This window comes from Moschus berezovskii, chromosome 12 (genome assembly GCF_049115385.1).
Source record: "Moschus berezovskii isolate FMDL1 chromosome 12, NW_MosBer_1.0, whole genome shotgun sequence".
NCBI lineage: Eukaryota > Metazoa > Chordata > Mammalia > Artiodactyla > Moschidae > Moschus > Moschus berezovskii.
This window is the reverse complement of record NC_142471.1, coordinates 67,590,356-67,617,138: the sequence shown is the minus strand read 5'-3', so window position 1 is coordinate 67,617,138 and position 26,783 is coordinate 67,590,356. Positions and strand designations below refer to the sequence as shown.

The window sequence follows — 26,783 nt, the reverse complement described above, 5'->3', positions numbered from 1 at the left end:
ACCAAAACAGACCCCGCCCTTCCTCACACACACCTCTGAGGTTGGGGCTGCTCAAGCAGAACCAACACTTCCCCCTCCCCTGGAGTAGGTGTCTGCCCAGGTGAGCAGGCTTGCCAGTTCTGGCCCCCCAGAGAGTGTGACCAGGCTTCTGTTAGACTTATAAAGTTCCATCCTCAGGCACAAACAGGAAGTTGACCTGTATTGCACCAAAGGGTCCCTCCCTCCATAGCACCCAAGGCAGCCTGTGGGAGGGCGGACCGTGATGTCTACAGGTATCTGGGTCATATCTGCAGCCTAAGTACTTGGGCAGCAGGAGTCCTTTGAGTTGAGTCTCTTCTCAGACCCATGCCCAGTGAAGGGATGGAGGACCAAAGCTGCCCCCTCACAGCCAAGTGGGTTAGTGAATCTGAGGACAAGGCTGCAGATCCAGCTGGACTCTACTGGACCAGGCTGTCCCTCAGCTCTCAGGAAGATTCCGGTTGGGCACAGGCCGAGTACTGGTTCTAGCCCAGGCAGTTTGCCTCAATTCACTTTGGCAGGGTACAGAAATAGTGACTTGAAGGGACCTTACATAGGACCCAGGGATTAACTGCTACTTTCTGGGCTCCAGGGGCTCCTGAAATACTTTGGGCTAATTTTCACATGAGGAGTTTAAGACAGGTGTGTAATGGAATGTGTGTGTATAGGGGGTGGGGCTGGGGGATCATTAGCTTCCCCTCCCCCCTACCATTCTGGTTTGCTCTGTGTGGGCTGTCTGCTAGGAGGGTGGGGCAAGGCAGGCAAGTGTGTATCTATCCCTCTACCCCCAATTCATAGACCTCATAAAAGTCTCTTATTGGAAATCCCTGAAGGATTTCCTGAGCATAGAAGACCAGAATGTGGAACCCACATCCTTATAGGTAGGATAGACCTGGTAGTGTGCATCTGGAAGGCATGGCTGACGTTCAGTGTTATAGACCCCAGTCAGCGGCTGGGAATGATTACTGCAGGATTAGGAGGTCTGGCTCCAGCCAGTCTGGGAGAGACCCCCAAGAAGGGAGGCCCTGGAGGAGGTCCCCCTTCCCTCCCCCCAGAGAACAGCTTTGTTCCAGGGTCTGTTTCAGGAGACAATTATAGCCACAGTCTCACACACAATAGACCTGAGACCCCAAACCATTCCACAGGGTTCCAGACCTCCGTCTTAGGTTGACAGGGACTGCTTGATAAGGCAGCCTTGCTTCCAGGAAGCAGGACACCCCCCTCATACCCCCCTTAACAAAAGGCTTCTCCCCAGCCCCCTTAGAACATCTTGCATTCTCACTACTCTTGCAGGCAAATCTAAAGGGAAACAGACTTTAGAATATCAGAGGAAGTGACACGAGAAAGTGTTATCATTTAGCAATATTTCTGACATGGTTTCTTTCTGCGTAAGTTATTTTACTATCTCCTTCAGAGTTTCTTAAAAACAAGGAGTCCTGTACCTCTCCTGAAACCTCCAGAATCAGAAATACCTGTGTGTCAGGAATGGGGGAAGAGTAGGGCCTAGGTTCTGCATTTTTAAACAGGAGACGGAGTTCTAACAGACACTAATTTAAGAGAAACCCGGAGAGGGTACAAGGAGAGGGAAATGGAAGTGGGTGGGGAGCAGATAAGAATATGCTGAGCCTGAATCCACAATGAGCGAGGCCACCGAATGACTCATGTCACAGAGGGACAGCTGGTCAGGCAAGGTCTTAGGCATGGGGCCCAGTGACCCACACCTCTGCCAGGGATCGCATGGAGATCCTCAGGGAAGACAGGGATAAAGAAGCACCATCCTATCTTCCCTAGGCCATGAAGAGGTATAAGGGTGTGCATGCACGCAGATCCTGCTTTCTTGGGAGCACGCAGCTCAGATGGAATGGGGGAGGGGACTTATCCACTCCCAATTCAAAAAGTGAGAGGAAAATTCAGTTCAAGGAAAATTCAGTTTAGGAAAATCCCTAAAGACTAGGGAGACACCTGGTGGTCAAATAAGAAAAAGCAGAGTAACAAAGGCAATGGAAAAAAATACATATATTTTTTTCTTTTTTTCAGTAAAACTGGAAAAGTCTCTACAAAAAGTCATGATTGCATCCACTCCACCAGTCCGAAGCAGCACACCATGGAATGAGTGTCTAGGTGGCAGGCACTCTGGGCTCACAGCTCCCTTCCATGACTCTCTTCCAGGCTTCCACCTTTGTAGCTAGCCCTGGTGTTATTAATACAAGGGTGAAGCACCTAGATCAGATGGTAGTAAGCACCACTTCAGGGGAGGCTTCAGAGTGGCGGGTAGAGGAGTTTGGTGTCCACCATGTCACCCCTTGGCTCTGAAAGCCTGGGCTGGAGTTTTGGCAAGAAGTTCCCCTATTCCTCTACAGGTTCAGGGAGCCTGACCGCCCTGCTTTGACCTCAACTTGCTCGTTCTCACCTCAGGGCCTCTGTATTTACTTTTTCCTCTGCCTGGATTCCTCTTTCTCCACATGTTCACATGGCTCAATCCTAGTTCTTTAGAGGTCCCAGCTTGAATGTCCTCTGCTCAGAGATACCTTTTCAAATCTTGCTCTAAACTAGCCTGTAAGTACTATCACATTACTATATTTTTCTCCTTTAGAGCATATTTTCACCATTGAGAACTATGTTTTGTGTGTGTTTGCTCATTGCTTGTCTCTTCTACTAGATTACAGGTTCCATGGAAGCAGGGACCTCATCTGTCTTGTCAGTGCTATATTCCCAGAATCTAGAACCAAGCCCAGAACATAGTAGGTTCTCCAGTATTTGCTTAATTGAATTCTCTCGCAATGAAACCATTCCCTATGCTAGGCCCCTCAGATTGAGACAGGGGCCCATAGCTCACAACTACAGGACAGAAGCAGCCCTAGCAGAGGACTAAGAGTCTCTACCCCAGACTGTCCTGCTAGGCTTGTTTCAGTGTCCAGCTCTGCAGGGTCTTCACCTTGAAGGGTTGGAGAGGTCTGGCCGGTTGGGGTTGCAGGCCTGGTTGGAACAAGTCTCAGTGATCTGAGGCATGGCCCCCTTTTTGCCAGAAGAGGGCTTCTTGGCCACTAGTCCATTGTCATCCTTGATCTTCTTGAGCCGGGCCTTGCTCTTTGGTGGTATGGAGAAGGTGAGAGAACTCTTGTTGAATTCAAGTGGGAAGACACCTACATCTCCATCAAAGCGGTTCTTGGACACCTGCAGATACCGTTTCCCTGGCCCAGTTACCAGTTTCCTATCCTGCAGGATCAGAACGTTGTCTGCCTCCTGGCTTGCCTGGGAGATAAGGGGCAGAAGGAAGAAGGAGCAAGAAGATATATGAGAGGAGCACAAAGGAAGGCTGAGCGTGCAGGAACAGCAAGAACGTAGGAAGGGAAGAGTATTTCCCCCATCACCAAAGCTCTCCGAACTACTGACCAAAATGCTGGGGTCACGTGAGTATTTTAGTTCCCTGACAACCCTGTTGCTGTCCCAGATTGTGTACATGATGTTCCCTCTGCTGCTAACACATCTGGCTCCTTGGCACGCCACCTCACTCAACCTGAGCTCCTTATCATTTAGGTCCCAGTCTAAATGTCTCACTTCCCTGGAGAGAACATTCTTGATCCCCATAAATAAAAAAGGCACCAGCATCTTTCCACTTCTGTCATTCTTTTCCCCAGTTCCATGTCCGTTTCATCACAGCACACAGTTTGCGTTCCTTGCCCAGTCTTCCCTGTGCCCAGCCCCGGCCTGGCACGTAATAGGCACTCACTCAGTATGCTATGGAAGCTCCAGGATCCCAGGCTGGTCCTGCTTCCCAGAGGGCCCTCCCACTTACTTGCTTATTTCATACCTGTTGTTGGCCAAAACCCAACCCAAACTTTGTTGACACCTCTTCTAAGATGTCTCCCCAGATGTCCCAGGCTAACTCAGATGCCTTTTCTCCCCAAATACCTGTGCTGCCTATCATAGTTCTTAGTATTATCATGAAAGTGAAACTCGCTCAGTCATGTCCAACTCTGCCACCCCATGGACTATACAGTCCATGGAATTCTCCAGGCCAGAATACTGGAGTAGGTAGCCTTTCCCTTCTCTAGGGGATCTTCCCAACCTAGGATTGAACCCAGGTCTCCCGCATTGAGGGCAGCTTCTTTACCAGCTGAGCCACAAGGGAAGCCCCAAGTATTATCATATTGAGTTGTAATCACTGTCTCCTTTTTTTTTGCGCTGTTCTATATGGCATGTGGGATCTTAGTTCCTGACCAGGTCGCCAACCCTCGCTCCTTGCATTGGAAGCACAGTCTTCACCACTGCACCACCAGGGAAGTCCCTCATTGTCTTATTCCAGCACATGTATTCTTCATGTCATGACTCCAGAGGCAGCTGCCTCATGCCTGTTCCAGATGGGTAGTCAAGATGATTTAAGGCTGAATGAGGGCTGTCCCTGGTCATACTTGCCCCCTCTACTCTCCATAGCTTGAGATCCTCTAAAGTCCACTTACTTTGGCTGAGCCAAAAATGGATGCTGTCTGTAGTTCTTTATCATCATCCTCTTTTCGGGGGTGAATGACCAGTGTTACATGGCAGCTACTGTCTGTTGCAAACTTCCGAAAGGCCCCAACAATGTAGTCTTGAGCTGCAATCCTGCCCAACCAAGCAAAGAGGTTATCAGACACAGAAAGACAAGAATGAACACATCCTCCTGATTCATTCACATCTTACCACAACATCACTCTACTTCCCTTTACCCAAGGACTCACACTTAAATCCCTGTCCACACTTACCACTATCATACTGCACACCGCTATAAAGACAGAAATACATATAGAGAGGCACATGTGTGCCTGCACATATGTCAGAAAACAAGAGTACAGTGTTTACCCAGAGGCCAGCTGCCTGAGAAGATGTATGTTTAAGTGGGTTACAGCTAGACAAGAGGATGTCACCTGTCTGCGGACAGCTGCTCATGACCCATCATGAACTGCAGATTGTCGATGACCACATGACAAATGTCGTAAACATAGACTGCATGTTGCATTGTGTCTATTACAGTTCTGGGAAGAGGAAGAGACAATGAATTCAAGAGTCAGTTACAAGTAATCCCTAGACCATGGCAGTCTGAAGACTCTGTTGGGAGTCTGTTCTCCTGCCCTCCTGTTCTTTGAAAGCCCCAGGCCTGGAAACCTCACCTGATGCTCTGTTGCCCATGAAAAGTCATGAAATAGAGGGGCAAGTCCTCAAAGCGGTCAGCCCACTCATCGTATTTGTCCAGTTGCTCTTCCAGTCGTCCCACAGCAAACTGTGTCAGCATGACACGGGCTAGTCTCACGTTGCTGATCTCAAAGCTACCCCATAGCGTGTTCACTCCTTGAGTACACAAATCCAGGGCATACTCACTGATGAATGTTGTCTTTCCACTGCCTGTTGGCCCTGCACAGGAGTTGAACACAGACCTGGGTGAGGGAGTAAAGCCCTAACCTTGAAACCAAGATCCACGAGAAGCTTCAAAGTTGGGAGGGGAAAGCTCCTCTTAAACATTTACTATGGCCCAAACCCACATGCCTTAGTCATCTAATCCTCTGCCCCCAAACCCACCCAAGCAGTGAGTTCCCAAAGGGTTACCTGTGAAGACTGTCAGTTCGCCCTTCCGATGTCCCTTTAAGAGACGATTGAGGTCCGGGAAGCGGCTCCAGCGAACACCAGCTGCCTGCTCCACGTTTGACAGTTCTCCTAGCACCTCCTCCCGAAGCTGCCGGAAAGACACGATAGACTTGTGCCAGGCGGGCAGGGCAGTACGCAGAATACGAGGAAGGTTTAAGCCTTGGTTCAGAGCCTCCAGAGGAGAGGGCTGCTGGTCCCCAGGCCGCACCAAGGAGCATCGTTTGGGGTTCAATTTTCGGGCAAACAACTTGGCAGCTTCCCAGGACCGAAGGTCATTCCCCAGCCAGAGCACGACCCGTCGGAACTGTTCGAGGTAAGGAAGCAGGGCAGGGGGTAAGCAGGCTGTTCCTCGGGGTAGGGCTAGAGTGGGCAGCCCTGTGGACTGGTTCAAGGCCAGACTGTCCAGCTCACGACTTGTCAATACCACTTCAACATCTCGTCGACTGATCAGTGGTAACCCAAACAGGTTGTGGTAGGCACCAGGCCGGGGAATGGTGGTCTCCACATACTGCACCCCATCACCCCGGGTTTCGGCCCCTAGTAGCTTCAGGCCTCGCAATCCCAAACCTCCAGGGGAGAACCAAGGGAAGACAAGCCTGCGAGCAGGCCGCAGATAGCGCACGCTGAAACGCTTAAGTGTGTCATCTGTCACTTTGGTGAGGCCAAACATCATGCGAGCTAGCTGGGCCTCCTCTGGCTCAGGCAGCTCCCAGAGAGGTATGGCTCGGTCCCAGATCCTCTGGACCTCCTCACTGTCCTCAGCTTCTGGGGCCTCACTGAGTAGGACCCCTTCTCTGGCCCCATCCCCTTGCCCCTCCACGCTGGCCTGGAAGTCTTCCCAGCTCCCCTCTGCTAGGGTGGTCATGCAGAGAAAGCGGCCAGTGGTTTTGTCAATGAAGAGGCTGAAGGAAGTGGCTGCACCAGTCTGGGCCTTGAGCTTTGAGGCCCCCACAAAAGGACTCGGTGCCCGCAGGCAGCTGTGTCCATCCTGGAAAGGGATCCCACGGGCCCGCAAATATTGTCGGATTTCAGTTGTGGTTACAGGCAACACCGGTGCCTCCAAGGCGGGAAGAGCCTCCTTCCTGTACCTTCTGCGAGGAGGGCCCGGGGCCAAGCTTCGGGGCAGGCCTCTCCGTCCCAACCACGCCCCACGCAGGGGCAGCAGGATGCGAAGGGGGTACCCGCTTCGGAGGAGGACCCACATTCCTACTCAAACGGAGGAAGTTACTGCTTGAAATGCCTTCACTACTAGGTCATACCCTAGGGATCCTGCACGCAGCTCTCTTCTCCCTCTGAATCCTCTTCAGCCCCTCTACATTGCCACCTCCCATCCACGCCAGAGGACTTTCTCACGTCCGCGTCCTTCTGGGCGGTCCCTCCACAGCTACCTCACCTCTGCCACCTTCCGCGCCGCCCCTTCCTGACGCGGTTCCTCTCGATCATCTCCTCGCCACTACCGCCCCTCCACTGCCCCTCTTCGTCGTCCTCATCTCTGCAGCCGTCTGTGTCCCTTCCGTGGTGCCTCTCCTCTGGGCCCCCTGCTAAAGGGCCGCTCCACCGCTCCTCTCGAGGGGACTCCAGGCGACTAGAGGGTCGCTCTGCCGCTCCCGCCGAGGGGCGCCCGTCGTGCCTCCGCCGGGTGGCTTCCTCGGCTCCACGGCTAGGAGCTCCGCCGCTCCTGACCCCAGCCCCCGGGTCACCACTCTCGTCTATCCCCTGTCGCCTGCAACATGGGTCATACGCGAGCCACTAGCCGTGACTTCGGAAGCAAAACTGCCACGTTCCAAGTGTTCCCGGAAGCGGAAGCCTCTGGTTCGTCCCGCCCCAACTCCGCGAGACGCGGCTTGGCGGCTGGAGGGCCGTGGCCATGACTGCTCGGGGGACGGCGAGCCGCTTCCTGACGAGTGTCCTGCACAACGGGCTGGGTCGCTACGTGCAGCAGCTGCAGCGGCTCAGCTTTAGCCTCAGCCGTGACGCGCCCTCGTCCCGCGGCGCCAGGTGAGCCGAGGAAGGGCGCGGGGGTGCGACTCCGGCCGCGGTCGCCCCGGGTCAGGGGTCACCTTGCTCACCCTTCTCGGGTCCCTCAGGGAGTTCGTGGAACGGGAAGTGACCGACTTCGCCCGCCGGAATCCCGGGGTCGTCATATATGTGAACCCGCGGCCGTGCTGTGTGCCGAGAGTAGTGGCCGAATACCGTGAGTGGGGCCGGGCGAGGGCTGGAGGGCGGCGTCGGAGGGGGGCTCGGCCCGTTTGCCTGACGCTCGTCTGACGCCTGCTCCCCTTCTGTTATCCCCATCTCCCTTCGACCAGTTAATGGGGCTGTGCGCGAGGAGAGCCTCAACTGCAAGTCTGTCGAGGAGATCGCCACGCTGGTGCAGAAGCTGGCCGACCAGTCGGGCTTGGACGTGATCCGCATCCGCAAGCCCTTCCACACGGACAGTCCTAGCATCCAGGGTCAGTGGCACCCCTTCACCAACAAACCGACAGCACTGGGCGGGCTGCGCCCTCGAGAGGTCCAGAATCCTGCCCCGACCCAGCGGCCAGCACAATGAAGACCAACTCCATACCCAGAGTTTGGGCTCTCACTCCAGCAGAGGTGGTTCCTGCTCCTGGTTTGCTTCACGGGAGACAGATGGAGCCCACTAGTGGGTACTTTTGCTTGGGATAAAGAAGAGCTGCCTGTCTCTTTTGATGTCCACCGTGAGGGGGAGGGACTGTGAGTCTCCTCATTCTTAGCCAATTGACATCCTGAAACCTGAGAATCTTCAGAGATTTGACTTGGTCTTCTCAAATCCAAATCAATAATAGTGATCTCAAATCACAGTGAGGGCTTTCAAGGCTGGCTTCTGAAGAATTCCTTTTGCCCTGTTTTTGTAGCCAGTGACCAAGAGCCTGCTGTGAGCCTGGCCTTGGGCTAGGCCCTTTATATCTATGTGAATGTTTGTGTGCAGATTAGAAAACTGAAGTTAATAAATTTGCCAAGGTCACACTTGAAGTCTGCTTCAAAATATGTGCATTTTTAAACTAACACCATTTTTTTGACTATCCTAAAACCAGAAGCAAAATGAATAATAACTCTTCAGGATGGTGTAGTATCAAAGGTCATATGATTAATCTAGTCTAAACCCTTGGAAAGAGTGTTTCTCAGACCATCTGATTAATAGGCACCATCTTCTAGACCTCGGGAGGGGAGGAGATGATGAGAAAAAGAGCCAGGAGGTAAAAACCTAGAAACTTTTGTATGAATTCTTGAATTGTCATTAATTTTGTCATCCCCTTATCACCATGATCAGTAAATAGTGATCATTTTAAAACGCCTGTGTGCCTGCTCAGGACAATTAGGATGGAAGCCGAGGATCCCAACTTCTGCAAAATTTTTAAAAAAATTTTATTTTTGGCTGTGTCGGGTCCTCATTGCTGCACACTGGCTTTCTCTAGTTGTGCATAGCCTTCTCATTGCGGTGGCTTCTCTTGTTGTGAAGCACAGACTCTAGCGCACATGGGTGTCAGTAGTTGTGGCGAATAGCTCAGTAGTTGCGTTCCCGGGCTCTAGAGCACAGGCTCAGTAGCTGTGACGCACGGGCTTAGTTGCTTATAGGATCTTCCCGGACCGTGTCTTCTGCATTGGCAGCCGAATTCTTTACCACTGGGCCACCAGGGACGCCCTGAAAATGGTTTTATGGAAAGCAAAGCCCACCCTGAAACATCTTTATCATAAGCTTAGAAGCCTGTCTCCTGGTGATCAGGGGAAGACCAGCCTAGACCAAGCAGACCACTCATAGTAGCTGTGGGGAAAAGGGTATTTATTAACGAACAGTAGGGGGAGGAGCTGAGCCCAGCCTCCCCACTCTGTCACATGCCTGTCCCGCCTACCTGCGTGGTGAGCGGGGGCATTTCTAAAGAAGTGTAGCCAGTTTACAATAAATACATTCATTGTGGGGTAGAGGAAGGAGAGGTTGGGTGAAGGGCAGTAAAAATCCGTGGGATTCCACGTTCTCAGCTACAAAAATAACAGTCATCCTCACCCGAGGGAAATGGGGGAGCTCAGTCAGGTTTTGATTGTCCCATGTGGGCCTGGAGAATTCAGAGGCCCCTGGACCCTGAAAGTGCCCCGGTGAGGTAGGACAGGGGTGGGAGCCAAGCATCCAGACTCCCAGCCTCTGCCCTTTGCATAGTTCCGAGAACGGGCATCAGTGCCAGGTGAGACATCAGATCTCTCCTCCCCCTGCTCTGATCTAGGGGCAGCAAATGCTTAGTCCCCAAAAGAGAGGCTGGCTCATTGAGTGCAGTGTTGGTCACCCGTCCTAAGGAAGTGTCTGCAAGGACAGCTAAATGGGAGACAGCTCTCCCTCTGAAATATTCATGGACCAAATCCGACAGACACAGGTTCAATGCAGCAAGGGGAGGCTCAGAAGGTGCATGTGAATGGAAATGTAAGCACATGTGCGCGAGGAAGACCATGCCTGGAGCTGTCTCTGGCACTCCTGAGTGACCAAGGCGTAGGGAGGCTGACTCACAAGGGCTACACATCAGGGGAGAAGAGGGAAGGTTGCAGTAGTCTTACCTTCCCAGGCTGGCCTGTTGCCAAGCTCTTGCCAAAGAGGTCATCACATGGGGCTGGGACTACAGGAAAAGACTAGATAGGATGGGAGGTGGCAATTGAGAGGGTACCCAAAGTCCAGAAGAAGGGATGAAACGCAGGAATGCACCAGGAGGTGGGGGTGGGGGCCCTGCAGCCCAGCTGATAGGCATTCTTCCACGTGCGCACGTGAATGCACGCAGGGCTCAGGTGGCTCTGGTGGCTGGCAGAGGTCTGGTTTGTTTTCAGGACCATCCAGCACGTAGGGCCAGGCAGAGGGTGGTGACCTTGTGGCCACCTGGACCTGCAGAGCCCTGCTTGGGAGAAAGAGGAAGGGTGTAAGCAGACGAATGGGGCAGGAGGATGGCATCCTCTCCTCCCAAGTGCTTAGGTTAAAAGTGAAGAGGAGTGGGGGCGGGGACTGCAGAGCCTGAGGGGCACCTACCTCTGAGGAGCACCGGTTGACCTGGGCTGCTCACAGATGAGTCTGTGGAGAGACTGAGAAGGGGGCTCTGGCTGGGCCTGACGCTGGCCAGCCCTACAGGGACATCACAAAGTTGGGAGAAGGGCCTGGAGTTGCGGGGATGAGGGTAAGGTGTCCTTTGGGGAGGCAGCGACCCAGCCTGGTACAGGCAGGCTGGTTTGGAAGAGCATTTGTCCTGGGAGGCTGGGCTCAGACAGAGCTCTCATCCAGGTGCTCTACGAGCTGTGTGTGCTTCCTCTTCTCCAGGATGCGGCTGAGCTCCTCCGCGAAGGAGCAGGGCCCCGCCGGCACCCCATTGGTGCTCTGCCTCAGGAGCACGTAGCTGTTGCCATTCATCCTGCGCAGCCGGCTGGGCAGCGTCACCAGCCCATTGGTCAGTTCAGTTGGTGGTGGTGGGGGGGGTGGCGGCGGCGGGGCTGGGGTCCCCTCTCCGGGAATGATCTGGAGGCAGCCACCCTCCAGGCCCCCAGCCCCCTCCCCATCATCACCATCATCTTCCTCTCCAGGACACTGGCCTGAGACTGTCTGCAGCTGCACAGCAGAGCCCCCTGCCCTGCCGGCCCGACCCAGTGAGTATTTTCGACGGTGCCCTCGTCTGCCTCCCTGAAGACAGGCCACGTAGAAGAGGGAGGAAGCCAGGATGAGGCAGAGGCCACCAAGTGCAGCAATGGCTAACACATAGAGGAGCCGCACATCTGGTGCCAGCTGTGCCCCAGGCATGGCAGGGGCTTGTGGAGCAGGGGCTGGAGTGGCTGGCCGCACCGTGAGGCTGTAGGAGGCCAGCAGGGTGCGGAGGCCGTTCTCTTCAGCATAGCAGCCGTAGTTGCCGCTGTGCTCAGGCTGAGTGTCTGTTACCAGCAGCCCATCCACACCCACGCGGTAGCCATCCTGCCCATCGCTCAGACCCATGCTCCCATTGAGCAGCCACAAGGCCCGGGCCAGGTTGGATGGCTGGTCACAGGGCAATAGGACATCATCACCCCGGAGCACAGAACGAGTCTTCAGTGGTGGTGGTGGCCCTGGAGGGAGCAAGGGACAGGAGAACGTGGTCAGTGCCTGCTTATCCTGGGAGGGCGTTGGAGATGGCAAGCCAGGTCGTTCACTGTTAGGTCCCCAGCACCAAGCACAGAGTCTAGAATTACAGGACTAAGCCCTCTGTGCTCATGCTCCCACACAAGGTTCAGTTGGCCTGTCTCAGTGCTTTCAGTTCCTAACATCTACCTGTGATTTCCTCATCTCTGTCTCCAGCAAAGAGTTTTCTACCGAGCGTAGACTTGACTTTCTTCTACATGCCGTACATCTCTTGGACATGTCACAGGAACTGAGGCCAAAAGCTCCCGCTGAGACTACACTGGGTATTTTTCTTGAATTGTCATCACCATGTATGGCATCACCAGCCATTTCCCAGCGACCTGAGTTTCCCTTGTCTCTCCCCTTCACCTTTGTATCTAACCCTCACTAAGATTCTGCTTCCAGAATCTTTCTCAGACCTGTTCACGTCTCCCCAGCTGCTGGCCCTCACCTAATCCATTCTTTACGCAGTAGTGGGGTGACCTTTTAAAAATGCTAAACTGATGATGTCATCCCCCTGCCTCAGCACAGTCCTGCCCATCTCTCCAGCCTCTTCTCTCATTCAAACACTAAGCTTGCTCTTCCCTCTACTTGGGTGTCGTCCCCTTCCTCGTGCCCTGTATTAGCCAGGTTAACTTGGAAGAGAAAGCAAAACAGTAAACAAAAGCACAGATTCCAGTCAGCCTGCTTGGGGTTAGGCTCAAATTCTGACCCTACTGCTTAAGAGCTGATCAATTTGGGGTAGTTTACGTATTCTTTCTGTTACTCGGAGAGATTGCCCCTCATGGAGATGGTAATAATGGCACCTTTCTCATAGGAATGCTCTGAGAACAAATGAAATGCGTGTGTTTGATCAGTGCTTGCCGCATGGTAAATCCTCGGTACATATTAGCTATGATTGTTATGATTATTGCTCTTGCTTCAGATATCAGCTCAGTCATCTGATCTTCCTTTGGGGAAGAACCTATTATCTCTCAAACCCTTGTCATAGTTGTAATTATTTCTTTTGTATCAAAAAAGCCAAAGAAAAGAATTGTAATTTATTGTGTGATCATTTAATTGCCTGTGACATACTTGGCTGTAAGCTCCAGAAGTGAGGAAAAACTTCACATCTTGAACCTGTTTGCTTATTTATAACTTTTCGTTTTGCAACAAATGTTTGTTGAATACTTACCCTGTGCTGGGTCATTCTCACTGAAAGCACAGAGTCATTCAGATAGATATATGCACATACAGATGGCATCAGATGGTGAAGAGGACAGGCTATGCTGCCAGACCCACACGGCCATGGTGTCACTTACCTGTGTCCCTGTTGCCCTCGCAGCCTCGGTTTCCTCTCTCCATGTCCTGTATGAGTGCTGTCCTGGAGACAGAGGATTGGGATTCAAGAACAAGAGGAACTGGGCTGTAGTTTGCCCAGTGGAAGGGTCAGTAAAGCTGTTACAAACAACTGGACCCTACTCCCCGCAGCTGGCAGGCCCTCCTTCACCCCTTAGGCCCTGATCCCCGGGGCAAATGAGACCCTCGAACCCCCCCACCCCCATGCCTCTCACCTGCTACTCTGGGACCTGTTGGCTAGAGTGGTGGTCACTATGCAGGCATGGGTGCTGGGGTCCCAGCCACAGTAGGGGTCCCGGGCCAGGATGCAGTCATAGCAGGAGCGGTAGCGGGAGCAGCTGGACAGTGGTAGCTGGATGACGCCACTTGGGGCCCCCACGTAGAGGCTATGCTAGGAGTCAGAGGGAACAGCTGGTTGGCAGCACCTCACTCCCACTTACAGACACACACACACACACAGCCAGTGTCCAGCCTCCCACCTCCCTCTGTCTACTCTGGCAAGACCAAAATATTGAGGGTTATGAGTCAGGGGCTACCTGCATCGGAGAGATGACCAGGTTCTCCACAGACTGGGGTTCCTTGAACACCTGTGTCTCTTCAATAATGTGCATCCCAGAGCCCAGGACCACAGCCTTGTGGATCCAGCCATCAGCTGGTATGGGAATGGCAGAAGGTCAGACTCCAGCAGTGGAATCTACTCTCAGCCCCCTGTAATAAATAGCCTAACGGGAGCAGCTTGGAGTCCTGAGGTCAGGGACAAGGATTCAGCCAGGAGCAGTGGGTTCTCCCGAGATTGGAAACTCCAAGCTAGTCATGGCAAGAATTATTGGATTTAGAAGCGTTAGTGACCAGGGTCAAATGTCATTGTGGTTGGTGACAGGAGTCAGCAGTCACCAAGAGCTAGTGCTCCTTGGGGACCAATAGTGATTGCTCACTGAAGAATCAACATCAGTGGTCACCAGGGTTTTGTGATCGGGGTCATCCAAGGGACTGGACATCAACAGGGCTCAAGGACTCAGGCCAGCAGTCACCAAAGGGCTCAGGCCAGGGGTCAGAAGCACCTGTGCCCAGAAAGAGCAGGTCATAGGTGGGTCCGGCGGGTATGCTGACAGGTGTCCCCGTGAGGTGTGTGTAGCGCACACTGCGCTTGAGCAGCAGGGGCCGTCCGCGTGCGGGCACCACAGGCCGAGCCATCAGTGGGTGTAACTTCACAAAGTCCAGGACCAGAGATGGCAAGTCCTGGGATGAGTTGTAGCCTCGGCTTCGCAGTGAATCTGTAATGCACTGTGGTGGGGGATAGGGTGGTGAATCTTAGAACTCTACCACTGGCCCACCCTCCCCACAAGGTTAGACCTCCTCCCCATCTTAGGGGTCCTGTTGCTCAGCACTGACCCCAGGCCTCAGCACTCACCGAGCCAGGCCGGGGCTCTGGCACCCCGCCCTCATAGCGGCCCCAGCGCCGGACACCATCCTGGTATTCCATGTAGGGGCCTGCGAAGACAGCCTGCACCTCGGCCAGGTCATAGCGGCATATGGCTGAGGCTTCGAGGGTCTTCCTAAGGATGGGATGGAGGGGAGGGGGCTGAGTCACACTGAAAGGAGCCTGCCTACCTATCCAGCCTGGAACCCACCGTTGCCCTGACCAATCCCAGCTCCAAGTCCACAGGCCCTCTTCTGAATGGCAGCAGACCCCTGAATGTGCCTGAAGTTCTCCGTCTGCGGCTGGCTTCCCCCCGGGGGGTCCTATCTCATCTCCCCTGACCTCTGCTCCAACCCCTATGCTGTCCCCATCCCTCGCCTTCCCGCCATCCCCGAACTGACCACTGTGTGGTCAGCGTGAAGGCTGCATAGAAGTGTGTGTGTGCTGAGGTGTCAGCTTGCAGGCTGCAGACACTGCGCAGCGTCTCGTACTGTGGGATGTGGCAGATGAGGCGCGCCTTCAAGAAGGAGGTCCACTTCTTCTGCAGGATCTTCTTCCCTCCCAGGTCTCCCTGGGCGGGCAGGGGGCAGGGGGTCAATGGCCAGGGTCAGAGATTCAGCCTCTACACCCTTGCCCTGACCTCAGTCCTCCTCACCTTGCACACCCGGGCCACACGGGCCACGCGATGACTGCTGCGGCTCTGAGCAAAGCTGCCTGCACCGTCCTCAGCAGCACGCTCCGTGAAGAAGTAGTAAACTTTGTCGTCGTCCCCCACGGCACTGGCCTGGCTCTCCCGCACCAGGACGGAGAACACAAACTCAGCATCTGTGAGTCAGGTGGCTTCTGAGATAGGTTGGGGATCTTCACCCACTGGCCAACTGCCCAAGGGAGTACGGATGCAGAAACAGTCCCTGCCCCCCATCACCCTGGGCCTCATCCTCCTAACCATTGAGCCAGTGCATCGGTGCCTCCTCCGTCCTTAGGGAGTGTGGGTGCCGGCTCCGGCGGATGTCAGGGATGCTCCGGAATTCATACCGAGTGGCTGTGTAGAGGCCTCCATCTGAGGCACGAACATGCCCAGCGTGAGAGACACGTCACACACAAGACACATAATACTACATGGGTGGCAAGTCCTAGCAATGAGATCCATGTCCCACAGGCAGTATGCCTGTGGTTGAGGGGCCCGTGTGGAGAGGAGAGCATGCTTACCAATGATGAGGCCAGTGAAGCCGCGGGCTGGGTCGTAAGGACACTTCTCCTTCCCCTCCTCGAAGATGGTTGGCAAGGTGAAGGCCTCAGCATCCTGGGGGAGGAAGGGCCCAAAGTCAGTGAGCCTGAAGACAGGCCGGGGTTGTCGCTGAAGGTCAGAAGGGTCCAGGGTCAGGGAGCAGGGGCGGCAGTCAGGGCAGGGGCAGACACACTCACAATGGCTGCACAGAGAGGCTGGAAGGCGTGAGTCCCACATGCGTAGAGGTGGGTGGCATTGAGCCGCTGCAGGAATCGCACATGGTTGAAGCACTCGGTCTGTGGGATAGACGAGGAGGGCTGTGAGCCCTGGGCCTCCTTAGAGACCGCTTCCATTAGGCCAGCTCTGTGGTCTGGCTCTTGCCCCCAACCACAGGACAAACAGTTCCTTCTGAGATCCTGGTGGGTGTTCTCACTGCTCAGGACACAGACTGTTCCCGGGATCTCACTGTCCTTTGGTCTCCCAGGGGCATGACTCCTCTTCCCTTGGCTAGCTCAGCTTACCTGACACACTTGGCTGGCTTCTCCTGCATCTTCTGTAGTCCCCTAGTCTGGGGGCTCCAAGGGCTCTCACCACCTGAAGACGCTTCTCTCTTGCATCTTCTCAGCACCGTCTGCCAGTCACGGAGCTCCCACACCCGCTTCAGGGTGGCATTACCAAACCTACCCCCCAGGTTCCAGCCATTGCTCCACCTGCTAGCCCACAGACATGTCGAACTCATGCTGTCAGAAACCGAGCTCATCCCCTCCTCCGTCCTGTGCATCTTCTCGCTTAAACCTGTTCTTCCAGTCTTTCCCACCTCACTTCATCCGTCCATCCTATTGCTCAGTCCAGAAACCAGGCGTCATCTTTGCTGCTTCCCATTCCCTCACCCCCACACTCAGTCTCTGTCCGTGATGAAGTCTTTATTCCACACGTCCCATGACTTGGTCCGCTTCCCCTCCACTGCCACCGCCCTAGTCCAGATTATCACTGTCATCTCGTCCCTGGACAGCCACCGCGACCACCTGACAGCTCCCCCACCTCTCTGCCTCTCTTTACAAAAGCTGTTTATTGATTCAGTGTATGAGGAATACAGGCACACGGTGTAAAATTCAAAAGGTACAAAGGGATATGTTGTAAACAGTCTCCTTTTTTATCCTGTTGCCTTCAAAGGAGACTGCTGTTACCATTGTCTGGATTTTCCTTTCAGAGAGATGCTACCAGTCAGCACCCTCTTGCAACCCACTTTCCGAGGCATATTTTAAAAATGTAAACCAGATCATGTCACTGCTGTATTTAAAACCCTTCTGTGACTCACCAGAGTCCTGAACATAGGGCCCCACATGCTCCTGGCCCTACATGACAGAGCCCTGCCCCTTCCTCCGGCCTCATTCACCCTCCTGCAGCCACAGTGGCCTTCTCGGCCTATCAAATACCCTAAGCCGATGCCCTCTTGACTTTTAGCGATTCCTCCTCCTGTCTGTTACCCAGGGTTTGAGTCCATGCAGGCCTCTATGTCTTTACCCCACCCTCACCAGGTGCAGACTTTGGCATCCAGCCCTCCTCTCCACCAGCTTGCTCAGGCCTCCCTCCTCTGACCCATATGATGCCCCCCACCTCCGCACTACCTTTCTTGCCTCCAGACTCACTCTATTTTAATTCATTTAGTGCCTGAGACCAGATAAATATTCTTAAAATAGTGTTTCCCCAAGATGTTTCCATTAAAAAGGGGGGAGCGGGGAGGGGGAATTCTGTGGTCAAATGAATAGAAAACCACAGGTAAAAGCTACCTCTACTGGGGACACCTCAAAGCCTTTAAGGGTATCGCTGTGCATTGTAGGATTGAGCATGCAGCATTTTCCAAACTCATCTAACTATTAAACATCTCTTTTGAAAATTATTGCTTCTCAGAACATGCTTTGGGAAATGTTCTTCTGAAGTCAAAGAATGGTCCGGGACCAGCAGTGTGTCAGCTTCATCTGGAAGCTCATTAGAATCACAGAATCACAGACCTTTCCCCAGACCTTCTGAGTTAGCATCTGCATTTATAATATCCCCAGGTGATTTGACTGCACGTTAAAGTTTGAAAGTCTCTAAAATATCAAATGGTGAGGGTACCACTGTCATAGAATAAAATCCAACCCCCCAGCTGGGTGTTAACTGCCCTCCATAAATTGGGCTCCATATGCTTCACCAGCTCCATTTTCTACCCATGTTACACTTAGAGGCATCCTCTGATGAAATCTCCTGGAGATGCCTTTAAGTGCCGCAGACCCACTAAGTCAGAATCCTCCAGCTTGTGGGCCTTGGGATATTTTTAAAAAGCTCTCCAGGTTCTTCCCTGGCAGTCCAGTGGTTAAGACTTTGTGCTTCCAGTGCAGGGGGTGTCAGTTCGATCCCTGGGTGGGGAACTAAGATTCCGATATGCCACACCACAGAAAGATAAAAACACTGTGTAAGAAGCTCTCCAGATGAATCTGTTACATAGCCAGACATAGGACCCCTGCAGACATTCTGTTCTTTAGCCAGAAAGGGCTGACACTTCACTGGAGAGTGTTAGTTGCTCAGTCGTGTCCAGTGTCCGACTCTTTGCGACCCCATGGACTGTAGCCCGCCAGGCTTCTCTGTCCATGGGATTCTCCAGGCCAGAGTACTGGACTGGGTTTCCATGCCCTTCTCCAGGTAATCTTCCTGACCCAGGGATTGAACCCAGGTCTCCCGCATTAAGGACAGACACTGTACTCTCTGAGCCACCAAGGAAGCCCGACACTTCACTAATACCTGTGGAAAAGTGGGTACTTGAGCTATTCCTTGACCAAAGCCTCATTTTTCTCATTGAAAATGGAGGATAACACCATTTCCTAGGATGATTTTAGAATGAAATTAGATAATAGCTAAGTCAGCACTTACTAGAGATTGCCTATTGTAATCGTGATTGTTATTTGGGAGCCCAGAGGAGATTAAGATAATATCCAAAGTCACGCTAGTAGGTCACCAGATGTTTGCATTACAAGTGTTGCTCCCAGGCCTGCCACTCCAGCGGCACTCACAGGTCTATTGTGATTGCTGCGACTAACTGGCTGATCTGTACCTCTCCATCTATGTCCCCACCAACCGTGACAGCCCCCATTGATGAGAAAGAGGAAGGAGTTGGGAACAGGGTGGATCACATACCTGGTTGTTTTTCCCTTTTTGATGACATTTGCTTTGCATCTCTGGGGAAGCCTCCCAGCGAATCTGGAGGGGGTGGTAAAGGGAATAGGCTGATTCATAGAACCCAATGCCTTTGCCTTTCCCCATTACCTGTGGAACAAGGTGATAGGACCCCAGGGTGAGGTAAGTGTCAGAAGGAGCATTGAATGTAAAGGAGACTTGGGCCAGAAAAGGCAGTGCTGTCTGACCAGGGGGTTATGGAAGACTGACAGGGTTTCCGGGAAGTTGAGGTCCTAAGATGCTGAATGAAGCTGGATACCCTCTGGGCGGTCTAGGCTCCAGGGGCTGACCTCTTTGTGAGTCCCGTCTCCTATGTCCAGCGCATTGAGAGAGAACAGGGCGCCTCGGGCTCCCACCAGCAGCCTCGCGGAGGCCTCCTCCAGCAGCAGTGTTGAGTAGTTCTGGGCTTGGCCCTTGAAGTGCCGGATCCCAGAGAGCTCTGGGGAGAGCGGGATCTGTGAGCCCAGCCCTGGGACTGCCTCCCTACCTCCAGCCCCTGGCTCCTGCTGCCTTTCGAGGTTGGGGATGTCAAACCTTCGTAGGGGATGGTCATCCGCGGGGTGGCATCTAGTTCTCTGGATGGTCTCCGCAGTGAGGGTCCAGGGACTGCAGTTGCTGTGAGGAAGCTCAGGAGGAGGGGCCAGAGCCTCCCCCACATCTTCCTGGGGAGGCCCAGACCAACAAGACCCCCAAAGGGAGCCAGGGCCAGAGGTTGGGGGATGATGGGAAGAATAGTCACAGGGTATTAAGGTCCAGGGAGGTTGCTTAGAAGGTCAGAGGTCATGGGGCCAGGGAGGGTCCTGGAATCGGGAAGACATGGATCACATGATTGTGCGGCCATAGAATCCCAGGTAAGAGGTCAAGAAGAGGGGTGGATTCCAGGCTGCCTCTCGGCATCAGTTACAAACTCCATGGTGGGGTCACAAAGGGGTTGTAGATCACTGATGGGGTCACCCTGACCCAACAGCAGGGCTGGTTCTGGTTCACTGAGGTCTGTTTTCTGAAGAAAAGAAAAAACAAACAGGAAAAAAGTCCTTTCATCTGTGTGTAGATGGAAAGTAGACAGCATTCCCCTCTGAGTTCAGGTGGTATCAAAGCGAGGAGGCCCAGCACCTACGAAACTCCCACAAGAGGATGAAGCCCAGCATTCTGTCCTCCTTGCTGTTCAGATGCAGGAAGCTGGGTGGAGCTTGCCCACTTTACAAGACCCTAGACTCCCTTCAACCCAAATCTCAGGTGCCAGCCCTTCTGTAATCTAGTCAGAAGCTCAGCTAGGCCTCCATCTTGGTAGCGCCCAGGTTCTCAGGAAGAATGCCTTCTCCCAGCAGTGAGACCCAACTCGGGCAGCAGCTGCCCCTCCGCCTGCGGGGGTGCCTTATGCAGGAAGGCCTGGGCAGAGATGCTTAATGGGCCTTTGTTTATTTTGTCCTGCTTTCCCTTTGTTTTTTCTTTTCCCTGGCCTGAAAGCTCCCTGTGGAATTTCTCTTTAATTAGATACTTCTCCTCCTCAGCATTCCTCTCCAAGGGGGTGCGCATCTCTGCCCTGCCCATGCAAGTCTGTACTGTGCCCTCTGGCTAAGCATCCACACGTGCCCCTACCTGCAAACAGGTACTCACAGGCACCAAGGTGGGTATCTGCCCCCTCTTCCCTCCCCCACCCTCAGCAGTGCAGTTGTCACACCTGTACAGGAAGCTCGAGTGTGCAAGGCCACTTAACTGAGACATGAGCAACATGGAAAAGGTGAACGATAGGATCCCTGAGATCTTGGCCACCTCCCTTGGTATATCTTGGAGACTGTTACCACACCTGGACCCTCCCTCATGGCAACCAGCTGGGGATGGAGTTGGGATAGGTGGCAGGTCTGATCTGACCCCTGAAATTCAGGCCTGATCTCTGAAGTTTCTTGGTTGTGCTAGGTGTGGAGAAAACCTGACTTACCCAATCTCATGAGACAAAGCCAGAGGGGCCACTGGCCTCTCCCTTTCCTTCCAGGTCAAATATTAACTAGGTGGCCTTGAAGAGAGGGGAGGGACTGGGAATTGGCCGGAGGGAGAACAGGAATTTGGAGGGTTTTTTCAAGAGGTAAAGGTCACTGCTGTACTGGAGCAGAGCCCAAAAATGGAGAATGGAGTATGAACAGACTGAAGAGGCTCACTGGACCACAGGCGGGGCATCGGATCCTGGTCTGGGGGCTGGGGCAGCAAAAGGCCCCAGGCAAACTGCCCAGGCCCCATTTCTCGCTGTGGAGGCACACCTGTTTACCTTTGGGGCCTCCTATTTGCTTAGTACAGAAGTGGGGCAGGGGCGGGGGAGCCCTAAGGTTAGGAGGTATCAGTCTCTAGGATTGGGCAAGAGGAATACACCCCAGGTCAGAGGACCACTCAGAGTGTGGTGCCTGGCACCCCGACAGATGTTTAAATGAGTCACGTATGTCCACAGGAGGGAGATATGCATGCACATAAATACACACACACATACATATTCATAGGAGGGCTATGAGCACACGTACACATGAAGAGTCAGACACACACATTCACAGTGAGGTCTGCACACATATGTTCACCTAAAGGGCCTGCCACCTGTCTATACATATTTGCATGTAAAGTTGTATTCACATGCCTGTTCAATTAGCAAGGCACCCAGTCTCAGGGGTTAACAAGGAGGGTTACACACCTACACATGTCCCTATGGAAGACTGAACACCTATTCACAGGAGGGTCCGGCACCTGTAGGGACACGCACACAATCCCACTGATACAGTGGGTCAGGCACCATCATGTCCACAAAAGGATCAACTACATTTGTATGCACACAGTCCTCAAACACACACTCACATCTACGCAGAGACAAGCGTATGTACACATAGGGGTCCAGTTCTCACAACAGGCTTGGAGGATACCAGTATCCACTGGGGGTGAGATGCAGAGCAAAACCCTGCCTCCCTTCCCCAAAGTCCTAATTCTAAGGCCAGAATCCAAGTTTGTGTTTGTGAGCGTGTGTGTGTAAAGAGGAGGGAAGTTTCTGATCTCAGATGCTCAAATAGGATTCATGCATGGGTCAAGGCCAGTCTGGCAAGGGAGGGGCTACATAATCCAGGCAGGAGGAGGCCCCTTGATGTAGCAAAGGAAAGATGCAATGGAACAGGTAACTTAACCCACCTCTACTCCATGTTTACTGTAGTTCTAGATATGGGATTTGGGCTGGGAGTGCTCAGCCTGCATTTAACCTGTTGGGCAGGAGGGTGGGGCTAAATGGGCGGGGGACGGGCGGAGCTGCCACCCCCTTCCCCAGTGACCACAAGGCTTCAAGGTCTCCAGTCCACATCCCACACACCATCTCCGGTTCCAAAGCTTGCGATCCTCCCCCAGGGCCCGCCCCCTGAACTCTGACCACCTTCCCGCTATTAGATCTTGGGGTGGAGGGAACTGAGGAGGGTAGCCAGCAGGATCAATGTAGGATAGGCAGGATGTCGACCTTCATCCCAGATGTCCACCTGCTTAGTGTAGGCGGTATCCCTCTCTGCCCAGTAGGATGATGGTCTCTCCTGGCGTGAGAGCCCCTCCCCCGCTACCCTCGCCTTCCTTCATCCTGGACAGTCCGCGGTTCTCTCCTCTCCTCAGATCTAACCTCAGTCTCTATTGCTGCAGCTCGAGGACGAGCTCTCCTTCGATCCCGCCAGACTCCAGGAGACGTGACCCAGATCCCGGGGAACACCGTTCACTACGCGGGCCCCCGCCCCACTCCAGATCCCGACTCTGCGGTGGCAGGTCTGCGACCAGCGCCGCCCGAGGCCTGGCCCGCGCCCCTCTAGAGCTTTTATGCGGGACCAGGGGACTTGGCGGTGAGAAAGGCCTGGCCGAGCCTGGAAGGTTTAACAGACGTAGGGAAGGCCTGGCCTGGCCCCCGCCCCCCGGCGCAGGACCTGCCGCTGCCCGCACTCCACGCCTGTCTCACCTTTGCTCGCAGATCCCAGGCCATGCATACGGCGATGCGCGGCTCCGCGGCCCCACAGCACCAGCTGCGGGAGGAAGGGGCCGCGGCCGGAGGCGGGGCTGGTAGGGGCGGAGCTGGGGGTGGAGCAGGGGGCTGGAAGGCGGGGCCAGGGAGGCGGAGCCAGCAGGGAAGGGTGAGGGGAAAGGCGCTCTCTGCTTTCGCATCCCCACCCTAAACTATAGGTCAAGGCTCGCACAGTGCCCTCGGGCGTCTGGCGTGCCCCGCCCCCTAGGGCCGCGCCCCCTGGTGGTGGCTTCATCACCCTGTGCGCACTGTAGGGACTTATCCCACCTTCCTACCCCTCAGACTTAGGACCCCTTGGACTTGCTTTCTCCGGGGGATGTGCACACCGGTCCTCTGGCCGACTTAACTCTCCGAAGGCCCTCTGGCCAGTCCTCTAAGGCGGAGCTCACTTTTTGCGCTCCTGCCACCTGCTTCTGCTCTCTGCCTAGGGCGGAGGGCCAGAGTAGGTGGACACCAAGTGTTGGGGCAGCTCTCAACCCTGATAAGGGTCTTGATTTCTAGCTCAAGTGTCTTCAGCCGCCTGCTCTTTCAGCTTGAGGTCTGAGGGGGTCAGGCTTGAAGGGATGAATAAAAATTTGACCGGAAGTGCATACAAAAAAAATGCTGTTTTTCTGATTAAAGAAGCCACAAACATTTGCACTTGTCCACTCAGACCAACTCTTAGAAGTAACTGGGGTCTACCTCCTCAGGGACTGGGTCACTCAGACACCAGTGTTCCCTTCCAGTTCATGTTGAATATCATTCTTACTCTAGATCTTACAGTGAGCTCCTCCTAGGGGAGCAAATATCCCTCCCTTTCTAGACTTGATCACCTTACCCAGCAGCAATCTAAGAAGCCTCCTAAGAATCAACTCTCCAGCTCCTTACTCAACTAGGGTAGTCCTCCCATGCACCCTGGCCCCGCAATTTCCCCTCGACTCGGGTCATGCTTCCTTCCCGTTCCCTTCCGTTCAGTCGCTCAGTCGTGTCCGACTCTTTGCGACCCCGTGGACTGTAGCCTACCAGGCTTCTCCGTCCATGGGATTCTCCAGGCAAGAATACTGGAGTGGGTTACCATTTCCTTCTCCAGGGGATCTTCCCGACCCAGGGATCGAACCCGGGTCTCCCGCATTGGAGGCAGATGCTTTAACCTCTGAGCCACCAGGGAAGCCCAACACCTGTTACATCTCCCTCTAGGGTTTAAAATCGGACCTGAACTCTAGCCACAACCTGGTCTGATCCTCCCTCTCTCATTTGTGACAATACTGATATGGTCCAAGAATAAGACCAAAATGATGAGAGCCACAGGTCAAAGGTAACAGCCTCACATGTGCCTAGGAATCTGAGCTCTGGAGGAGCAGGGAGTGGGGGAACAGGTAGATGAGCACTGGCCTAAGAGAGGGTCAACAAGATTAAAGTAGCTGTCATTATTTAACTGAAGGGACCCTGGAAAAGACATGTCATCCCTTTTCTCAGAATTTCCCAAAGCTCAGTTTGGCACTTCATCACATATAGTCTGTAGTTTGTGCAGCTGTGAGACTGCATGTCGCTAGACAGCAGGGCCCACGTCCCACTTCCACCACCCCCAGCACTCCGTAAATAGGATGTGTGTGTATGTGGAAGGGGAGGTAGCTGGGAAGAAATGTTTACATTCAAGTGTACACAGGGAATTCCCTGGCAGTCCAGTGGGTAGGACTTTGCACTTCTACTGCAGAGGGGCATAGATTCAATCCCCAGTTGGGGAATTAAGATTCTGTAAGCCTCATGGTGCAGTCAAAAATTAAAGTGTATGCAAACTTTTACAGAGTGTCCAACTTAATTTTTCATTGTAGTTTCATTCCACCCTGATGGATTATCAGGCCTATTTATTAGATGGGAAAACAGGCTCTAAGGCATTAAGTGACTTGCCTTGAAATCAGGACTGGAAAAGCCTGAGAAGAGGGAAGCAGGGTGGAGAACTGTCTTAGCAAAGGTAGAGAAGAGAGAAGCAGGGTAAACCTAAAGGAGAAATGTCTGAGCAAAGGCAGAAATGTGCAAGCTTGTGCACAGATGAGTGTTGGGGGAGTGGGCAGAAGGGAAGGGGCATGAAAGAGAAAAGTGCGTTTGATTTGATAAGACGGTTCCTAGTAGGAAAAAGAAGGGAAAAGTCAGCAAGTAATTCAGAAAAGAACACAGAAAAAATCTTGAAAGAGCTGATGGATTGAGTAAGTCCAAGCTGGGAAGACCAGGAGACACATGGCTATGAAAAGTAAATCTGCAGTCCTTGTGGGAAAGTGGGCTGGGGGATAGTGGAGGGAGGGCAGAAAGAGTACCACCTCATGGTAACAGACAGGAGAGAAATTAAAGGGCAGGGGCCCAGGGGGCTAAGGGACATAGCTCCTCATGTTTACATAGAAATCAGTGCTGATTTACTTTAGGAGGTGGCAAGTAGGCCAAAATGATTTGGTGGTCAGTTCAGCATTTAACTCACCTACACTCTATGAGGCAAGCCTTTCTCCTCTAAGGTGCTCTGATGGCTGCTTCAGAATCTTACACATTTTCAAATAAACAGAATGTATAAATCACAATGCTGAATTCTAGCATGGCACTTACTAAACTGTAGCTGGGCAGTTACTTCACTATCTCTGATAATATACATTCAGACCAAATCCATTTCTCTCTGCTGTCCTCCCACTTCAATCTCTGAACTTAATGTGTGACAGGAATTAATGAACTTTCTAATAAGAAGCCCTTTTGATTGATAATACTCCTCTCTGCAAATCAAGTTGATAAAATATGAATGAGGGGATAGTGACAATGGGAGACAAGAAATCAAACCAAGAAATTAACCTCAACTTAGCCATGAATCTGAATCTGGGGACACAGGAAGGTCATTTTTTGCGTGGATTATTACCCTTAGTCACTACCCTGGCAGCTTCATAGCTTCCTTTATAGCTTCATAGGGTGGTTATGAGAGGACCCCACTTGAAAACATTCTAGTGTATTTCACACAGAACACAAATGTGGGTCTTGTTGTTGCTAGGTTATTCTCCCCAACTTGTCTGTAAAAAAGTGGCAGAGGCCAGTGCTGGTTGTCCTCAGCCACCTAGACAGCAGTGTTTGGCTCCAGGATTTGCACAGACCCAGTTACTCACTGTAGCAGGGATCCTGGGTGAAGGGGATAGGTATAAAACCCTGAAACTTGAGCACAGATTCCGAGATAAGAAAACTCTGGCCTAGTCAAGTTGTCCTGCTTCTCTGTTCACTGTGGCAGCACTTCTGTTCCCGTTTTGCCATCGCCACCTCTAGTTTGCCCAGCACTCCCTTTAGGTGGCGTGACCTTTATATTGTCTGTGCATACAGCTCTGGCGCTTCTTCAGTAGGCACTATCACCAGTTTAACAACGATGAAGTCTCACTATTCCACTGCCTCAAGAGCCTGTTTTGCCTGTTGTTTTTCCTCCCAGCCGGTCGTCTTGGGAGTCAAACCCAAAGCTGGGCCTTCTGGTTTGCCCTCTCTTGACTCCAGCCTGGGGAATGGTTAGCAAGGAAAAGGGAGTATCAAGACATGTCCACATAGGATAGAAAATCATCACCCACCACCCCGTCCTCAGCTTTAGCATGCTGACCTTGGGGTGGCGGGGGGGTAGAAATCACAATTTTTTCCAGCAGGGACAAAGCAGGACAGAGCAGCTTCTGGAGTTCCCTGTATCAGAATAGAGAACACACACACTGTAATTTTCAGACACGACTGAGCGACTGAACTGACACTGTAATTTTAAGATATGGTTTGCTCAGATGACAGTGAACCCCAAAGTACCAAGATCACTTTTAATTAT

General features: G+C 53.0%; 3 protein-coding genes across 4 annotated transcripts; 1 reads left to right on the top strand and 2 right to left on the bottom strand.

Moving 5' to 3' along the window:
* Positions 1–2,033: 2,033 nt before the first annotated feature.
* TWNK (twinkle mtDNA helicase) lies at positions 2,034–7,264 on the bottom strand. The gene is made up of 5 exons (XM_055424849.2): positions 5,599–7,264; positions 5,166–5,406; positions 4,923–5,030; positions 4,479–4,620; positions 2,034–3,270 (listed from the first exon to the last, which is right to left on the bottom strand). The coding sequence occupies exons 1-5, from the start codon at positions 6,839–6,841 to the stop codon at positions 2,950–2,952; spliced, it is 2,055 nt and encodes a 684-aa protein (XP_055280824.2). The 5' UTR covers positions 6,842–7,264; the 3' UTR covers positions 2,034–2,949.
* Positions 7,265–7,362: 98 nt separating this feature from the next.
* Positions 7,363–8,631, top strand: MRPL43 (mitochondrial ribosomal protein L43). Its single transcript, XM_055424850.2, has 3 exons — positions 7,363–7,635; positions 7,725–7,831; positions 7,947–8,631. Exons 1-3 carry the CDS (start codon positions 7,505–7,507, stop codon positions 8,186–8,188), a joined length of 480 nt encoding a protein of 159 aa, XP_055280825.1. The 5' UTR covers positions 7,363–7,504; the 3' UTR covers positions 8,189–8,631.
* A 798-nt stretch (positions 8,632–9,429) lies between these two features.
* Positions 9,430–23,003, bottom strand: SEMA4G (semaphorin 4G). Of its 2 annotated transcripts, none has more exons than XM_055424846.2 (16): positions 22,925–23,003; positions 19,504–19,969; positions 19,260–19,408; positions 18,931–18,993; positions 15,954–16,052; positions 15,738–15,831; positions 15,475–15,588; positions 15,184–15,353; positions 14,930–15,099; positions 14,520–14,664; positions 14,170–14,392; positions 13,645–13,760; positions 13,324–13,499; positions 13,072–13,175; positions 10,661–11,718; positions 9,430–10,529 (listed from the first exon to the last, which is right to left on the bottom strand). In XM_055424846.2, the coding sequence occupies exons 2-15, from the start codon at positions 19,625–19,627 to the stop codon at positions 10,889–10,891; spliced, it is 2,577 nt and encodes an 858-aa protein (XP_055280821.1). In that variant the 5' UTR covers positions 19,628–19,969; positions 22,925–23,003; the 3' UTR covers positions 9,430–10,529; positions 10,661–10,888. The 2 variants fall into 2 exon arrangements, with proteins under 2 accessions (XP_055280821.1, XP_055280822.1); XM_055424847.2 differs by having other exon boundaries at positions 13,072–13,133.
* Between the last annotated feature and the right edge of the window lie 3,780 nt (positions 23,004–26,783).

What these genes read in the sequence shown, in the direction of transcription:
- TWNK (XM_055424849.2), bottom strand. Translation starts at nt 6,841, where the DNA reads ATGTGGGTCCTCCTCCGAAGCGGGTACCCCCTTCGCATCCTGCTGCCC. An exon ending in CATGGGCAACAGAGCATCAG is followed by an intron (nt 5,031 to 5,165) that starts GTGAGGTTTCCA and finishes TCCTCTTCCCAG; the next exon opens with AACTGTAATAGACACAATGC. An exon ending in CCATTTTTGGCTCAGCCAAA is followed by an intron (nt 3,271 to 4,478) that starts GTAAGTGGACTT and finishes CTTATCTCCCAG; the next exon opens with GCAAGCCAGGAGGCAGACAA.
- SEMA4G (XM_055424846.2), bottom strand. Translation starts at nt 19,627, where the DNA reads ATGTGGGGGAGGCTCTGGCCCCTCCTCCTGAGCTTCCTCACAGCAACT. An exon ending in CTTCACTGGCCTCATCATTG is followed by an intron (nt 15,589 to 15,737) that starts GTAAGCATGCTC and finishes TTCGTGCCTCAG; the next exon opens with ATGGAGGCCTCTACACAGCC. An exon ending in CCTGCTCTTTCTGGGCACAG is followed by an intron (nt 13,761 to 14,169) that starts GTGCTTCTGACC and finishes TTCCCATACCAG; the next exon opens with CTGATGGCTGGATCCACAAG.
- MRPL43 (XM_055424850.2), top strand. Translation starts at nt 7,505, where the DNA reads ATGACTGCTCGGGGGACGGCGAGCCGCTTCCTGACGAGTGTCCTGCAC. An exon ending in CCCTCGTCCCGCGGCGCCAG is followed by an intron (nt 7,636 to 7,724) that starts GTGAGCCGAGGA and finishes CGGGTCCCTCAG; the next exon opens with GGAGTTCGTGGAACGGGAAG. An exon ending in GAGAGTAGTGGCCGAATACC is followed by an intron (nt 7,832 to 7,946) that starts GTGAGTGGGGCC and finishes CCCTTCGACCAG; the next exon opens with TTAATGGGGCTGTGCGCGAG.